This window comes from Cydia fagiglandana, chromosome Z (genome assembly GCF_963556715.1).
Source record: "Cydia fagiglandana chromosome Z, ilCydFagi1.1, whole genome shotgun sequence".
Taxonomy (NCBI): domain Eukaryota; kingdom Metazoa; phylum Arthropoda; class Insecta; order Lepidoptera; family Tortricidae; genus Cydia; species Cydia fagiglandana.
The window spans coordinates 39,334,908-39,352,011 of NC_085959.1; the positions used below are offsets into that span (position 1 = coordinate 39,334,908).

At 37.2% G+C, this 17,104-nt stretch overlaps 1 protein-coding gene across 1 annotated transcript in view; it reads left to right on the top strand.

Annotated features, from left to right (window-relative positions):
• Positions 1-17,104, top strand: part of LOC134678433 (neurogenic locus Notch protein) — a 171,351-nt gene that overhangs the window by 37,422 nt on the left and 116,825 nt on the right. The window contains exon 2 of the mRNA XM_063537009.1: positions 11,833-11,911. Within this exon, the coding sequence (XP_063393079.1) occupies positions 11,833-11,911 (79 nt within the window). The remainder of the gene's footprint in view (positions 1-11,832; positions 11,912-17,104) is intronic.

Consider the following 17,104-nt stretch of genomic DNA (forward strand, 5'->3'; position numbering starts at 1 on the left):
TCGTTATCTGGTATCTAGTGCTGTGGCATAATTATTTTTAGAGTTTCTAATGCTAATGGCCAAAACATGAAATTGAAAAAAATAGCCGGTCAAACATCTTTGTCAGTGAAAAAAGCGAGATTCAAATTTTCTATGAGATTTCCCAGAGTGCCTAAATTTTTTTAAATATTCCGTATTTTTCTGCTGACGGAAATGGCTTGACAGACTATAGTTAAGTATAGTGGACGACCGCGCCCCTTTAATCTTGTTCAAATATTGTTTACGTATTTGAACCACTTCTCGGTATCTGATTGCGCTGATGTTTTGCATATTTTTGCAATATCTTAATTGTTGTCATCAATGCAATAATATGCTAACATAATAAACATACAGCTGAGGGCCTGAGGGTTCGCGGTAGGCCCTCTGGGGGCCTAGCCAAAATGACAATCGTACATCGAAACGAAAAGAAAAAAATATTGGATCAGATACTACGAAAAGTCACGTGGTTATTACCATATTATTATTAAGGTTTCGATTGGCGTTTTTATACCAACGATTGTCATCTTGGATAGAACCCCTGATCTGATGATGCAGACCAAAGGAACTTGTCTGCAATCGAGTTTGGGCTCTTTCAGAAAGTATCAAGAAATTTATAGACTTTTATTTATTGTATACATAATATATATTTCACATCGTATTTTCACGGAAACGTCCGAACGTGTCTTGCTATTTTAGTCAGTCTCGGTACCTCGTTACCTCGGTAAAAGTACTGACTTGAAGTTGACTGAAGTTGACTGAAGTTGCCTGATAAATACGAACTTTTCCGAGAAAATACGATGGAAAACAATTATACACTACATATTGTACAATCATTTTGGACAGTAACATATTTTTTTTTTATAAAGCCTATAAGGTGTCCCACTGCTGGGCAAAGGCCTCCCCCCTAGACCTCCAATCCTCCCGATTAAGTGCAGCATCTGTCCAGTTGCTGAGAAAGGTGCGAGTAACGTATTTATAAAATAAAAAAAGCGTTGTGGCATTTATTAACTGGAGAACGAACATATTTAAATTTCTTCTTGTCATTATGACTTTTCGACCACATGGTTGGTAAACGATAAATTTAAGTTATATGAAACATTAGACTGACCATAACTTTTTTTCGAATTCGGAGACAAATTGTTAGTCCGCATACGAAACTGCGGGATGCCATGATCATGACGACTATTAAAAAAAAGATTGGGAAATAAAACTTGTTAGGCAGGGTTGCCTGACTGAATAAAAAATGGAAGATTGAGCTTGGTTGTAAAAATAGTTTAAAATCGGTTTTATTAAATTAAATTAGCATACGTTTTTATTATAAAACAAACTCAACTGTCTTATTTCGTATGGTGCTTGTAATACAGCCACAGTTTCAAAATTTATGATTTTTAGAGATTAATAGCCTTACCACGACTGCCTTAGCAGTGTATAACTGACATATTTGCTAACGTCTGCGTAACTTACTGTCTATGCATCTCTCTCGCACTGGTATGCGAGTCCATAACAGCCTTACAGAACTTAATAAAAAAAAAGTATTCTTTAATTCCTTACCATACCGTACCGTAGGATTTGTTACTTGTTATATATATGTTTACATATTCAGTTATAATTTTTGGAAAGTTCAGCAAAAGCGGTTCTGTGCTCTATACAAATATATATCCTAGTCAGGTTACGTTACGAGTATTTTCACGTACTAATCAGAATTAAAATTAATAATATTTATATATAAGAATTAATATTTAAATTTGGTCATGCATATTTTTTTTTTTAACTTAGGCACCACAAGAAGAAATGAGACTATAAAATAAACCAATTCATCCGATTTGGCTGAATAACAGGAGGCCTTTGACCATCAGAGGGACATTAAAAAAAACAAAGGAGGCAACGTCCGCGCGCGTTTATATAAATTGCCTACCATTATCGATACATGTGCCTCTGATAGTATCCCTACACTGCGAAGCAAAATGTCGTAAAGGACATATTAACAGTAACACTTTGACCCGCGGTGCACCTTATGTCTTCGCAATAAAGTTTACTTATAATAAATTGTCAGTCAACAGGACGATGGTGCATTGAGGACGCTTTTAGGTCGTTTAAACCTCGGTCTTATGCATCTCAACATGTTCACCTTAAAGAGGGACATGTGTCGAAAAGTTACATTTTACAGAATATGAAGTGGAACCAATTTAAATAGTTTTATTAAATCCACTCTTAACTTAATGCGTTTTGAGTCCTAAATTGTCAACGGGCACTTATTTTTCAATGTAGGCTTAGTGTCATGATAAAATCGCCCAATAGCTTGACGGACCACGCTCAGTAGTAGATTTCAATAATTTAAACGTCTAATAACGATTGTAGGTAGATAATTGTTAAACTCATAATGTTGATTATTGTTTTGTAATCGAAATTACACTCGCTTCTACCTATCATAGATACACGGACGTATAGCGGACATATTGGTATTCTTCGGTCACAAAACTTTTCTAACATCACGCTGTTTTAGTATGGACACTGCTAATTAGATTTTAAAATTGACCTCGAATGTACCTAAATGTTTGTGGTGACAAATAAACAAATTCTGGTATTGAATAAAAAAAATCTCTCTGTGTCTCTCTAAGTCATGTCATATTTTAAATTTGACTAGACATCATGTTTTATTAGACCATTAAGGTTACATTCTAGAAAGGCTATACCTCAAATCATTGTTCACGAGATACAGACAAATCGGTCAATACATCAATGGACAATAGGCTTTGTCACACGCCATACACTGTATGTATGTAAATAAATGTGTGAGAACATAGACACTAAACTTGAATGGATGGTTGGTGTGAATAAAAATAATTCGTGTCAAATGTTTTTTGGGAGACGTTTTAGGCAAGCAAATTAATCTAATAATATCTATATCTAAAAAATATTGCGAATTTCCAATCGACGATTACTTCCTTCAAAAACGATATAAATTGAATATTTAATTTGGTATAGGTTCGTACTTACTAATGTGAAGTAAACCCAAAAATTATGTTTTTTGTTACTTTTTTGAACCCAAAATAATTAAAGCTTACTAATGAAAGTCCTCGATTGTACAAAATACCAGTCACTAATCAAGCATTAAACTCAACTTTTGATTCCACTCAATATATAATACCTAAAAGTAAAACTATATTTACTAAATACTGACTATTTAAACTTTCTAGTAGAAAGTATTTCCAAAATATTTTAAATTCAAACTTCTCAAGACCTACCAACGTGATATAAAACTGAACACACGAGCCAAGCAAAATGACATTAAGGGACATTTACAAAGTGTCGCAAAAGTGCCATCAAATTTCGTTCCTTACGCCATTTTGCGGTTGAAAGGGCGAACGCAGGGGTGACCACCCCAGTGGAACTTGACGGTCGAGTAACTGCTAGTAATAATACTATCACCGGCTGCCACTTACTTGAGTGAGTGATCCAGTATAGTACGAGTACATTCTTGAGAAATCTTGAGCGCTGACTTTCTGCGTATGTATATAATATGTGCTCATTATACCGTCAACAATACATGATTAGTTCTTCAGATAGTAGTGGCCCCCTCTGTATATCAAAAGCCTTTGAAAGGCAGTAACTACAGTAAGTAGCAACGTACGCGAAGTTATTAACTTTTTGTACTCGCCCTGTACGAGTATATTACACTCGATCATATTCCCATTTTAGTTGAAACTGTACTTTTTGTGGCGTAACAGCAGAGTCGAATCGGTGCAAGTTTAGAGCGATATCACTAGTAAATGTTTGTTTAAACTACTTTTATTTAATGTGTCAGTAAGGCTGACTTTCCACTGAGGTGGAGATGAGCCTCAGCTGTCATCTCCATGAGAGGCGAATTACATTGGTTGAAATCCACATATCTTCTCCGCTGGATTATTTTTTTCAATCATCATCATTCCACGCAGTCGAAGTCGCGGGCAGATGCTTGTAAAACCATAAACCTATTGACTATCCTTTAAAACTGTCTGTTATCGTGCCCATATATGTAGAACCAATAAAATTTTAACGACTATTTGTAAGCGCATACACTGTCAAAACAACTTCTGTGCTTTTAATTCAAGTCAAATGTCATTGTCATTAATATATGTATTTACACTTTTTCATCTTATGTTAGGGGATTTAGATCTAAAGAATGAATACATTGGCATGGATTGTATGAGATATTGGTTGTAAGACGAATGGCAGCGAAAAAAAGGTCAAAGACCTCTGCCCGCTACTATGTATTTCATGACTCGGCCCACAATAGCAGTCCATCGATTTTCCTTAATGAATCTTCATACAAATCCTTTCTTTTTTGCCTGGTCATTAACTCAACGCAATAGAGTCCAATTTTACGTCATTAGCGGCTAATGAGAGATAACATAAACGTTTAAAAAATTGAGGTTGACATTTTTGTTTGAGGTCAATGAACTTTTCTATTATTATGAAATATCGTCAACGTGTCGTATGCAAATGCATTCTTAAAAAAAAAAAATGTTTTCTTTTCTTCATCATCATCATCATCATCTCAGCCATAAGACGTCCACTGCTGAACATAGGCCTCCCCCTTGGACCTCCACTCGTACGGGTTGGAAGCGATCCGCATCCAGCGTCTTCCGGCGGCCTTAACAAGGTCGTCCGTCCATCTTGTGGGTGGACGTCCTACGCTGCGTTTCTTTTCTTACTCTCATAAATAAAAATGTCAAAGTTACTGACAAAGAAACGATTTATTTTCAAGGTGGACATTATACAGTAAAACATTTAAAATACACGATCAATGAACTGCCGAACTACTGAAATCAACATGTGAATAAAAAACCACTGAAATAGAAATATTTTTTTGAGTTGGAATTATTTGGCGAAACTACGGCCATCACGAAAAAAAAACATGAAAAAAGTCAATATTAACTTTCTCAATCACAATGCCAATAAATGTTACCAATTGATCACAAGTTACAAGTGGAGTTTCATTAAATTCAAATATTGACGTTAAAGCCGAATAATGTTTAAATATTTCGAAACGATTTATCTCGTCGGTTATCTAAGCAAATATTAGCTCATCAGAAACGTGGGAATCTGAATTTGGACATACGTAAACAGAACGATAAGAGTTTAGGCATGTCATGCATGTTTCCTTATTCCCGATTTGATCCCAACGCCTTTGTACCATTGAGATATTATTACTATAAAGAAGCCATACCAAACAATGAAATTGTCCCATACGCAATCTGTAACACGTGAACAAAGCGTCGTAAGTGCCGTAATATTCATGGCGCTTACGCGTTTTGGTCGCGAGACTCACGCTCCGGTTCTATGGTTTGTTGACAAAACAACATCAACTCATGGCGTAAAATACTGGTTCTATGTGCCTGTTCATGGCCTGTTCTATATACGTTAGTAATAATAGTTCAATGCTTTGTACAAAATTCAATACATAAGCTATCAAAATTACTCTTTAAACAACATTAATGAGCAAAACCAAAAACATATCCTCGAGACGACTCAGGCATTTAGAAGTTCAACCGGAAATCCGCATATGCTCTAATATTTGATACCAGCAGCGCCTCGACGAACGGTCATAATCGTAAGTAGGTAAGCGGGCGAGTTGTTCAAAATGACCTACATGCACTTAGTGCTCACAACACAGGTGTTTAGGTCATTTTGAACACCTTGTCTGCTCAGCTATTGCTAACTATAAATTTCTGTTATCGTATTTTCGCGGTGAACCCTGAATATCTAAATAATATTAGTATCAACTGAAGTTCTTGGAATAAACTTTACATCGCTTTTCGGCGCCAATCCGAATAATGCATAAAAAAACCGTCACGTCACCAAATCAGTCGTATCGGCGCGCTATCGTCGCGGAAGCGCAGCGAGCGTTATAGCGTTTTACTTATTTTTGCTGCGCGCGTTCCCACGGTCCATATCTGGTTTCCGGCAGTTTAATTTTAACTCGCTGATTTGACGCGTGCGTCACTGTAACTTGTTGCAAATCAATTGTTATCGTGTTTTTTTATAGGGAAATAATATGTATGGTGTTCTCAGTCCGTCTAAGCTCCGTGTCCGGTCGAGTTCAGGAAAAATCTTTACAAGGCTCGAGATTCTTTTCGTTGTCTTGTCAAAAAATGTGACGGAGTGGTGATTTTTGTATGAGGTGAAATTTAATTTTAAATTTTTCTCATGAGTTAGAAAGACATGCAATAGCACTATTTTTTTTAAATATTATTTGATAAAAACCTAAAATAGAAGCGTGACAGAGTGGTCATAAACAAGACAACGAAAACTAATTTTTAATCAACGTTCCAAAATATTAACATGACCTTATTGTCAGTCTTAGAGGCGCGTGAATATATTTTTGGAACGTTAGTTTGTAAAGATGTTTGTGAACTCGACTTTACCGCTTACAAGAAGTTGCCAGGAGATTTTTTAATAGAAGGGAGCTGAGTTTTGTGCCCAAAATTAGTTTACAAGTATATACACGGTGTAACATGAGGAAACCGAATAATTTTAACCGTGCATTTCTGAGGTCAAAAGAAGGAATAAATTTAATATGAGTTTAGGTCAATACCGCCAAAAAAATTTTTTTTTGTTTTTTTTTTCATTTTTTTGTATGCATTTGTTCATAAAAAATAAATGTTATTGGTAAACTTGTCACTTAAAATTGATTTTAATATTTTTTTCGTAAAACCTACTTCTTGCAAAGTGTTACTTATTACTTTTTGACATCTATCAATAAGGATATTTAGACTACGTCCCATAGCAGCAACATCACCATCAAAAAGGCCCTGTACACTATGTAACAATAAAAACTTGTTTTTTTTTTAAAATTAATGTTGTCTCTGAAACCAGGCGAATTTCAAAAAAGCTTTACGGACTTTTTTGTTAAAATTATTCGGTTTCCTCATGTTACACCATGTATTACATTTGTACATATGTACTTAACATTAACAGTTTAATGCTGCCGAGCCTAATAACGTCTTACCAACTTGGTACTGATAAAGTCGATAAAGCGTCATATTTCTAGTTGTTTGACATTTATGGCGTCCACACTCGGTTAACTTTACACCCTACATTTTACCTTAATTAAATTATTACACACATTGACACTTTTGCCGAGTAGAGTAACGTAAATTCCAGGGATGTAACGATACCCATACCGATATATCGGCCGATATAATTGCAGACCGATATATCGGCATCGCCGATTTAAATTCAGCCGATATCACAGTTTGAAAACGCGAAATGAATGACGCTGCTAATAATTTGAATAAACTTTGTTTCCATAACAAAAAATCTACCTTAAATGAACTATAATTACTGATTTGGATTTACTTTTGCATTAATTGCTTGATGGTTACCTAAATAAATGTTTTCTTTGATTTTGATTTGGCATTTTTCTTTATTTGTTTTAATACAGTTTTTCACACTTCACAAAATCAGTGTCTATTATCCATAAGTATGTTTTATGCATACTAAGTATATAATTCCTTATTTATTTTATTTATTAACTAACTACTACGCCATTGCTATCGCCATCGCCATTGATATCGGTATCTGTATCGGTATCGCCGATTATTTACTTTCAAAATCGGTATCGGTGTCGGTATCGTATCGGCAAAATCATGTATCGTTACATCCCTAGTAAATTCCTTGCACTTTATATGGCAATGAGACACAGGAGACTTTGTCTATTTGCATTTATTTTCTGGGTATCGTCTTGGGTCGTCCCATTCATTTTCGTCAAGTTCTTAAATTAGTCCTATTCTGCTTTCGTCACTCATTCTACATTCGTTCCAATCGTCGGTGGCTTTCAATGTAGAATGAGTGACGAAAGCAGAATAGGACTAATTTAAGAACTTGACGAAAAACGAATGGGACGACCCAAGACGATACCATTTTCTGAAACAGAATCATTGGCACTTGAGCTTGAGAAGGTTAAGGCCGAGCCACACCGGCTTGCGTGTGCGTGACGTGCGCGTGTCCGTGCGCTAAAATCTTGGAGCCGCACACGCACACGTCACGCAAGCGGTGTGCCGTCTCTCATAAGGATCGCGCACGTGCACGTCACGCACACGCAGCCGATGTACACAGGCCTTTAAAGTGGTTAAAATGTAACCGCATACCATTATAACAACCATATTGAATCTATACGTCTCGCATCGGATGATGGTCCCTATTACTGTTCAAGTGTAGATTACTTGGTTGTAATAAATTGGTTGGGCTTAATTTAAATAGATATTGAAAAAATATGCTTTAAAAATGTCATAAGGACTATTATGAGTATTGAACTCGAATAGGTATGCTAACTGACGTTGGCGTGAATCACGTATTGTATTTCGTCGGGTGACAAGCAAAAGTCACTAACTAACACCATTGAAATTATTGGACAATAAACCGTGTTACAAGTGTAATAAAGTGCATTGTTACTTTAATTTTTTGATAGTACTTAGTGACTTTTGCTTGTCACCCGACGATTTCAACTACCCCCATATTACCCATAACCTCCTGAGACTAACATAATGTACATTAAAATGTACATAATCGTGCAATCTAAATTGAACCTTTCATGAACCAAATAAAGTAGCATTTCTTTTGTTTCATCGCTTTTTAAAACAAACGAAATTCGTTCCAATTTACTTGTAGAATAAAGTTCAAATCAAAAATATGAAAACATTAGGTGCTGGGTCTTACGAGGTTAAAATAAAATATTAGGATGAAACCGTATTATACGCTAATGATATTTTTTTTTATATTACTGTCATTTCACCAACTAAACAGTTTTCTTACACGTACTCTCAATCCGGTTTATAACAGCACACGGACGGATGCTGTAAATCTATTTCCGCTATTACGTCCCCTCCGTGTCACTAATACAATAAACCAGTTTACATCTGACCTAACACTTGCTTATGTGAGTACTGGAATAGAGACCAGGTTACACTGGAGGTGGATTTAAGTGACAATGTTGTTGCAAAGTTACTAATCTCACTAACGCCAGCTAATTTATAACTGAACTAAGACTTGCTTATGTTTCTACTGAGCTATGGATCTGAATACACTGGACGGCTTTAACCTCTAGCCGCCCATACGTCAAACCTTGCCAAGCAATTTTAAATTTAATTTTGTCAACACAAAGTTCAAATTAGAATTGAACAGGAGACCTTTTTATAGGTCTCTGGGCGGCTAGAGGTTAAGTGCAAAAATTGTCGAGCCTAACAGACTTTGCAGTAAAATTGTTTGATTTTTTAACCAACTTCAAAATTCTAAAAGGGTTCTCAATTACGTTGTATGTTTTTTAATGTTTCAAACGATTTGTATAGTTATTTTATTGATTGAAAGTAGATACGTACAGATTGGTCCCATTTTTGTCAAAGCTCAGTTCTGATGACGGTATCCACGAGGAATCGATGGAACTCCTCAAATCTTATTAGCATATACAGTGTGGAAAGATAAGTCGGGCCCTGGAGGGAAACTACCTTAAATCCTTAAGCTGGCTCATTTTACTTAAAGGAGACATTCCTTTATTTTTAAAAAGCACATAGAATTTTTAAAAGTAAGTTCGGCTTTTCAAGCCGCATTCGAGCTCACGCTCGTAACTATTAGCTACTTAGGGTCGCCGTTGCCGATTACGGCATGGATAGCTATATATATTTACACAAAACGGAAACACCAAAAAAAACAAAGCGCCTCAAACAAGCTAATTGTAAAACATCGATTGGATCGATACCTCATATCCGCCGATTCGGGTGGTCCTCGCGCTGATGGATACAATTCGTATCGATACCATCGATCGGGATCGGATCGGATGCCAGATCGACATATTGATTCTACAGCATCCGCTGCTACTGTATTCACGCGTCGATAACTTTTTAAACACTTGTACAGTCGCCATCAGATATATCGGAGCGGCCAAGGTGTTCACAATATCTGAACAAGCACTCTAACGCTTTGTCAATAGAGGCGTGTTCTGATATTTGTGACCTTGGCCGCTCCGATATATCTAATGGCGACTGTACAGCCAAGTGTAAATATAAAGGGTACACATCATCTCAAAAATATGTCCCATAGCTCTTATGTCAGTGAATTAGGAACTATGGGACATATTTTTGAGTAAGTTGTCTACATCCATATTTTTATACTTGGCTGTACCTACAGATGTATTCGAGATGTAGGATACGAGTACATCTGTAGGTACAAGGTCTACACCTTGTCATGCATGATTGTTTTCTATTTCTATCGTTAATATTTGTCATGCTACTTTAGTCAACCTCAGTACTTTTTGTATACCTTCTTCTTCTTTAGGTGCCATATCCTCTACGGATGTCGGCCACCACAGTCCGAAACTCTTCTCCATTCGCAGCTTTTCTGCCTAGCGTGGCAGCGTCGATTCCCGTCCAACTCCTAAGGTTATCCATCCAAGTTGTTTTTCTTTTGCCTCTGCCCCTTTTCCCTTCGATTTTTCCCTCTATTATTCCTCTAACAATATTATATTTGTCATGTCTATATACGTGTCCAAAGTAAGCGGTTTTTATTTTCATTGTGAGTACTAATTTTGTATACCGAGACTGACTGAAAAAGCAAGAAGATTAAGCGTGAAGCAGGTTGGGTAGGCTAGTCCAACCAGCCCTATTTATCAAACCTTTTGGCTCCTCTACACGATGGACCAACGCCGGCCACTCCAAGGGACGCAGTCATGCGGTAGAATGAGATAGCAATATCACTTGCTCCCTCTAACGCATAAATGCGTCCCTGGGAGTGGCCGGCGTTGGCCCATCGTGTAGAGGAGCCCGTTGATGTTGAAAATGGCCATGGAGAGATGCCTCGGGGATTCGAGATCGCCCCGAATGTCCTTGTAATTATACATGTAAAATGTATTAATATTTTTGCAATTTCACTGATTTGCAAGACCGAAGTGATCTCTTAAGTGTTCCGTGAACAAAGTTTTGTACATTACACTAAAAATATTTATCCCCTTATTCATAAAACTTTACAGGCCTGATTTGATTAAATTATGTTTTATCCCTTTCTTACAAATACATTAAGTCAAAATGACAGATAAGGACACACAGTGGTGGTATCAGTACCTACTCTCTGGCTCCTTGCCGACAGAACAGAGAAACAAGAAATAATAGTTCTCATTAGTCATTGATTTATTCTTTAATTAGACACTTGAGTAAATTGACAATACCCTTATTACCATAATGCAAGTTCTTAGAACTTGACTGAACATGATAATTTGTCCACTTTGTTTTCATTATGTATTGCTACGTCACAAACTATTAATCGATGATGATGTGCATGAGCACAAACTGACAATAGCGGTATCAAAACCCGCAATGAAGATATACTCATTATTATAATCAAAGATTAGGCGACCCGAAGCTTCGCACAGGATAGAAAATTATATTTGTACTTAGTCCGTGGTAAACTAGTGTAGTTGCCTTCAGTTCTGCCATAGAACATCGCGAATTTAATAGCTAGAAAGAACAAGAAAAAACCCCGCCGCTGGCAATACACCTAAAATGTAAATAAAACACAAGTGCTACTTCATTTCGTTCAAAGTTTGTTATGTCTGATTATACTCTGAGGGATACGTACCATAAGTAGTTCATACTATTCATACTGAACAACTTTTACAATGGTGCCGAAAATACTAAAAAGATCGGCTATCTATAGTTAGACGAATATGTCAATGTTTTCTATGGAGTTGCAGATTTTTTAAACAAGATCAACCTGTAGGGTAGATGTGTGAAGTAAATATGCTTGATAATAAAGTACATACTAAAGTATTGTATATTGTTCCAGGTTTCGTGTCGTGCTCGCCCTCGCCGTGCAAGAACGGAGGCACGTGTCTGTCGACGGCACGGGGAGAATTCTTCTGCAAGTAAGTGACCTTATTGACTGGACTATATGGGTCAACACACCGTTTATAATACGTTCGCGACTTTCCTGTAGACATCGCACTTTTAATGCGTCGTAATTTTTATGCTGGATACTTACAGACTGGTTGTATTAGTTTTTCAGTAGGACTACTACCTACTTGATACTCAAAAATAAGAAAAGCGGGATATACAGGGTGATCAATCTAAATGGGTCAGTATGGAGAAGTCAGAAACTATAAGAGATAGCGAAATCTGTTCTTAGGAACCATGGCTTCGATTTTAGATTTAATAATAATGGCATTCAATTTTTTTTTTAATCTATCATACATAACCGGGATTCGAACATGGTCAATATTCTTGTTGTTTGTTTGTATGGCAACTTTTAAACGATGCGTGATAGCTGGGGGGTGCTCGACCAAATATCATAGAGGGCCCCGAGACAAAACAAACTACATTAAAAAAAATTCAAAATGGCCGACTTTTTTTTAATTTTTTCAAGTTGGTCCGAGCGCGCTGAGATTTGACATGTGGCGAGCCTAGGGGCCCAAGATTACCATGTCAAAATTTTTTTTTGAAAAAATCCAAAATGGTGGCGGACACGGGCAAAGTCAAATATCCAAGTAGGTTAAGCGAGCCCGAAGGGCGAGCTTCTGGCCGGGAAGCCGAAGGCCGACCCCGGCGGAGAGCCGAAGGCCGACCCCGACTCCCAATAGGAAAAGTGTTGGGTCGTGTTTAAGCTCCAACTGCCCCCTCTCATGTGACGCTTCAGGCCTTCAGCCCTACGCGGAGCTCGGCCTTTGGCCTTCGCAAGCCTCGACGCTTCGCCGTCGGGAATTCGGCCCGCCGGCTTCGCGCATCAAGACAGTTGATTTGGTAAAACGCTTGGAAGCACCGCATTCATGCAGCTCGGCCTTCGGCCTCGCGTTTTGGGAGTCGGGGTGGAGGCTCCGGGCCTTCGGCCTTCCGCCGGGATCAGCTTTCGGTCTCCCGGCCTGAAGCTCGCCCTTCAGGCTCGCTTAACCTACTTGGAAATTTGACTTTGGCCGTGTTCGCCGCCATTTTGGATTTTTAAAAAAAAAAATTTGACATGGTAATTTTGGGCTCCTAGGCTCGTCGCATGCCAAATCTCAGCGCGCTAGGACCAACTTGAAAAAATTAAAAAAAGTCGGCCATTTTGAATTTTTTTTAATGTAGTTTGTTTTGTCTCGGGGCCCTCTATGATATTTGGTCGAGCACCCCCCAGCTATCACGCATCGTTTAAAAGTTGCCATACAAACAAACAACAAGAATATTGACCATGTTCGAATCCCGGTTATGTATGATAGATTTAAAAAAAAAATTTAATGCCATTATTATTAAATCTAAAATCGAAGCCATGGTTCCTAAGAACAGATTTCGCTATCTCTTATAGTTTCTGACTTCTCCATACTGACCCATTTAGATTGATCACCCTGTATTTATATGTACCTACCTGCAATAATATATTACACAACGATGGCCGCAAAAATATCTGACAAGATTTGTAGAACCATAAGAGCGCGATTTGCGGCCTTCGAAGAGTAACATATTACACGTACGAGTCGTGAACTTTTGCTGTACTGTCCACGGAAGTCACTTTATTTCTGAAATGTTTTTGACCCATATCCCGGGCCAAAAATATGAAAACTTCTTGTCACTGGTGAGAAAGCACCTGTTGTACAGTCACCTGCAATAATATGTTACTCTTTGAAGGCGGCAAAAATATGTGACACGCTCTTATGGCTCCACAAATAAGATCGTGTCAGATATTTTTGCGGCCTTCTTTGTGTAACATATTATTGCAGGTAACTGTACGTGTACATATGACAATTGTGTTAGTACCTATAAAAAGCCTTATTTCCCAGACGAAATTAGAAATGTCTAAGCAAAAAAAAAATTATTACTCTATTATAGTTCATACTTTACTTACTTCAGGCTTGTTTTCATGCTTTTGGCTCAGAATAAATAATAGTTTTTAGGCTGGAGTAAGGTAAGTACCTATATAAATATTTGAGGAATCTAGAGTAGAAACAGACTGCAATGCGAACGTTTTAGTTCAGGGAAATTTGTTACCACAAGCCGATTTTTTTCTCTTTACTTTCTAGTTCCATTTCTCAAAAAGCTATTCCAAGAGGATTGTTTTACGTAACACTTACAATTAATATCAAAACACACAGTTCATGTGTACTTATAGTCTCGAGAATGCTATCGGGATCGGGAACAGGAGAGCCAAATTTTATATTTCCGCGCGACCTGTCTCTGGCAATCGATACAAACGGCTCCCGATGACGGTTACGCGCCCCTTCGATCCTTATGCGCGCACGCAACCTTGTGCGCACACTGCACCCCGGTTAGGAAAGGGGACTACCTATGACTACAGGGGTATTCAACTATTCATACAACTTAATCTTTTCGCCGCCATCGACTTGATATAAAGTCGGTACATTTCGTGTCCCACACGCCACGACTTGGTGTTATACGGGTTGTTTACGTGTAAGTTTGTGACGTTGATGACACCTTATTTCTTCATTGACGTGGCGGTGAAAAGGTTAAAGCTAAAGATAGATATTTAATTACACAAACGGTTCTACCGCGATTTAATTTCATTGTTTTTACCTTTAATTCCGACGTTTCTGCTGAGTTAAGTCGGAATTAAAGGTAAAAACAATGAAATTATATCGCGGTAGACCCGTTTGTGTAATTAACTATGTGTAGGTAGAAAACGCGAGAGTTTAAAGTTTAAAGACCTTAAGATAGTTTATTTCTGTGTAGATATACGTGCCAAAAATTTACTATTCTACCTATCCAATTTCTTTGTCCAATGTGTATATTCAGTATTGCGTCTCACATTTTGCTTAATGAGAGAGTGAGACGCAATGACGTTGGACAAATCAATTGGACAGGTGGAATACCAATACCACCCTAAAACAGTCATTTTTTTTAATTTGTCATATTGAAGTACAAATTGATTAATTTAACATCATTTCGAAAACTAAAAATAAAACTAAACGTAACTAAAAAATAACTCCTTTAACTTTCTGGGCGCAGTGTGCACAACCCTGCACATGTGTGCGTACATGTGAATCTAGTCACGTGTGTGTGTAGGACAGATGTGCTCGCTCCCTATCAAGGACCAGTGTAATGAGTTTTTTACGTCGACACTTAACTAAATTAAATAGTATAACTGTACCGGTAGGTCTACCGTTTAAGTTTAAGAGTTAACATGAACATGGCCGCCGCAAATAAAAAAACAGGAAATTAGACGTGAATATTGAAGAATTATAGACAAAACTTTTACTCCATCATTCATTCATTCATTTATTTATTTCTACGAGTATAGCCATTTTTTTTTTGTATAACAATATTTACGTACTAAAACTAGTAACAGACATAAATTACGTAAATGTTCATATACAAGAACCAAGTTTCATGATGGTTTCATGTATTTTAAGTATGTCGTTTTAAAATGAGAGCGTTACTTCGATAGTATGGTAGCGGCTTTTTGTGATGAGTTTGTGTGAAGCGTCATACTCGCAAATGTTGAAATTCGAATACACATTCTTAACGGGAAAATGTTACGAATTTATAGCGCCACCTATGACCGAGTTACATAACCGATTCGTCACCTTATAGTCATATAAATGCAGGTAATGTAGCGAAAATGAGACAAATTCAGATTCACTACAATTTCTCACGGTGTTGCGCGATTCTGGCCCCTAGCGCATAAGCAATTAGGTTTACGCAACAAATTTTATGTATTATGTGCTCTGTGTCTTTTAGTAGTATTGTGGTTAGATGTGTGCCGTTTGACACATTAGTGGATTAGTGTGTTTTCTTTTCTATTGTAGTCACTAGTCATGTTTGCTGCTGGATCATACCTAGAGGAAGGAAATAGTAGGTATTACTGTATAAAGGCACTATAACTGCATTTTGAGACACTAAATTTTTGTTGATTTTAATATACCTAATTAAACACGCAAGAAAACGAATATCGATCCTGAGAGAGTTATATACCTACACAACTAACACTTTTTAGGGTTCCGTACCCAAAGGGTAAAACGGGACGGGTATTACTAAGACTTCGCTGTCCGTCCGTCCGTCCGTCCGTCCGTCCGTCCGTCCGTCCGTCCGTCCGTCCGTCTGTCACCAGGCTGTGCGGCCAGGCGGCACGAACCGTGATAGCTAGACAGTTGAAATTTTCACAGATGATGTATTTCTGTTGCCGCTATAACAACAAATACTAAAAACAGAATAAAATAAAGATTTAAATGGGGCTCCCAAACAACAAACGTGATTTTTGACCAAAGTTAAGCAACGTCGGGAGGGGTCAGTACTTGGATGGGTGACCGTTTTCTTTTTGCTTTTTTTTGTTTTTTTTTTGCATTATGGTACGGAACCCTTCGTGCGCGAGTCCGACTCGCACTTGCCCGGTTTTTTATGCCATTAAGAAATATCGTAATATTAGAATAGATAATGTACAAAATGTAATGTATGTTCTTGACTGGCCCTGTTATTATTGTGATAGGGATAAGACGTGATTCCATTATAAATGGGTAAGGGCGTATTTCTACAGGTACAATCGATGGTACAAGTGTTACGATTCGTTTTTTATCTCTATTAGATATAAGTTATGTAGAGATGATAAAAGTGAATTCACACAACGACTATAATTTTTAAGCTCAGCTGATTCAAGTTTAAAGGTAAACACATAATAGTCAAACAATCTTAATACGACATTTAATTTATTTGTTTACTTATCACATTGGTTCAGTTTTCGGTTGCAGCGACAGTATAATAACCTTAGAATATACTATTTGTAAAAAAAAAACAAAGTTCAACCATGTTCTGTTTCTAGTACTTATGGTTCTAAATTTGTGGTAGGTAATAGTAATTATTATTATTATGTCGACACCTAATCGACTTGTGTTATCGACTGTTCCCTTCCTATAATCCTCCGCCATTACAAAATCGATTCTTTGATTGTTTTTTAAACCATCGTTTTCGATGCTTTGTAAGATTACTCGTATAGGTCGTGTAGTTCACATTATTATACAAGACGGCATTGATGTCCTGTTATTTTGGTATATTTAATGCCATATGTCAATTTATATTATGTACTTAATTGTATTTTCTTTCCGCTTGATAATTTTGAAGTAACTAGGATAATTGTAATTCAT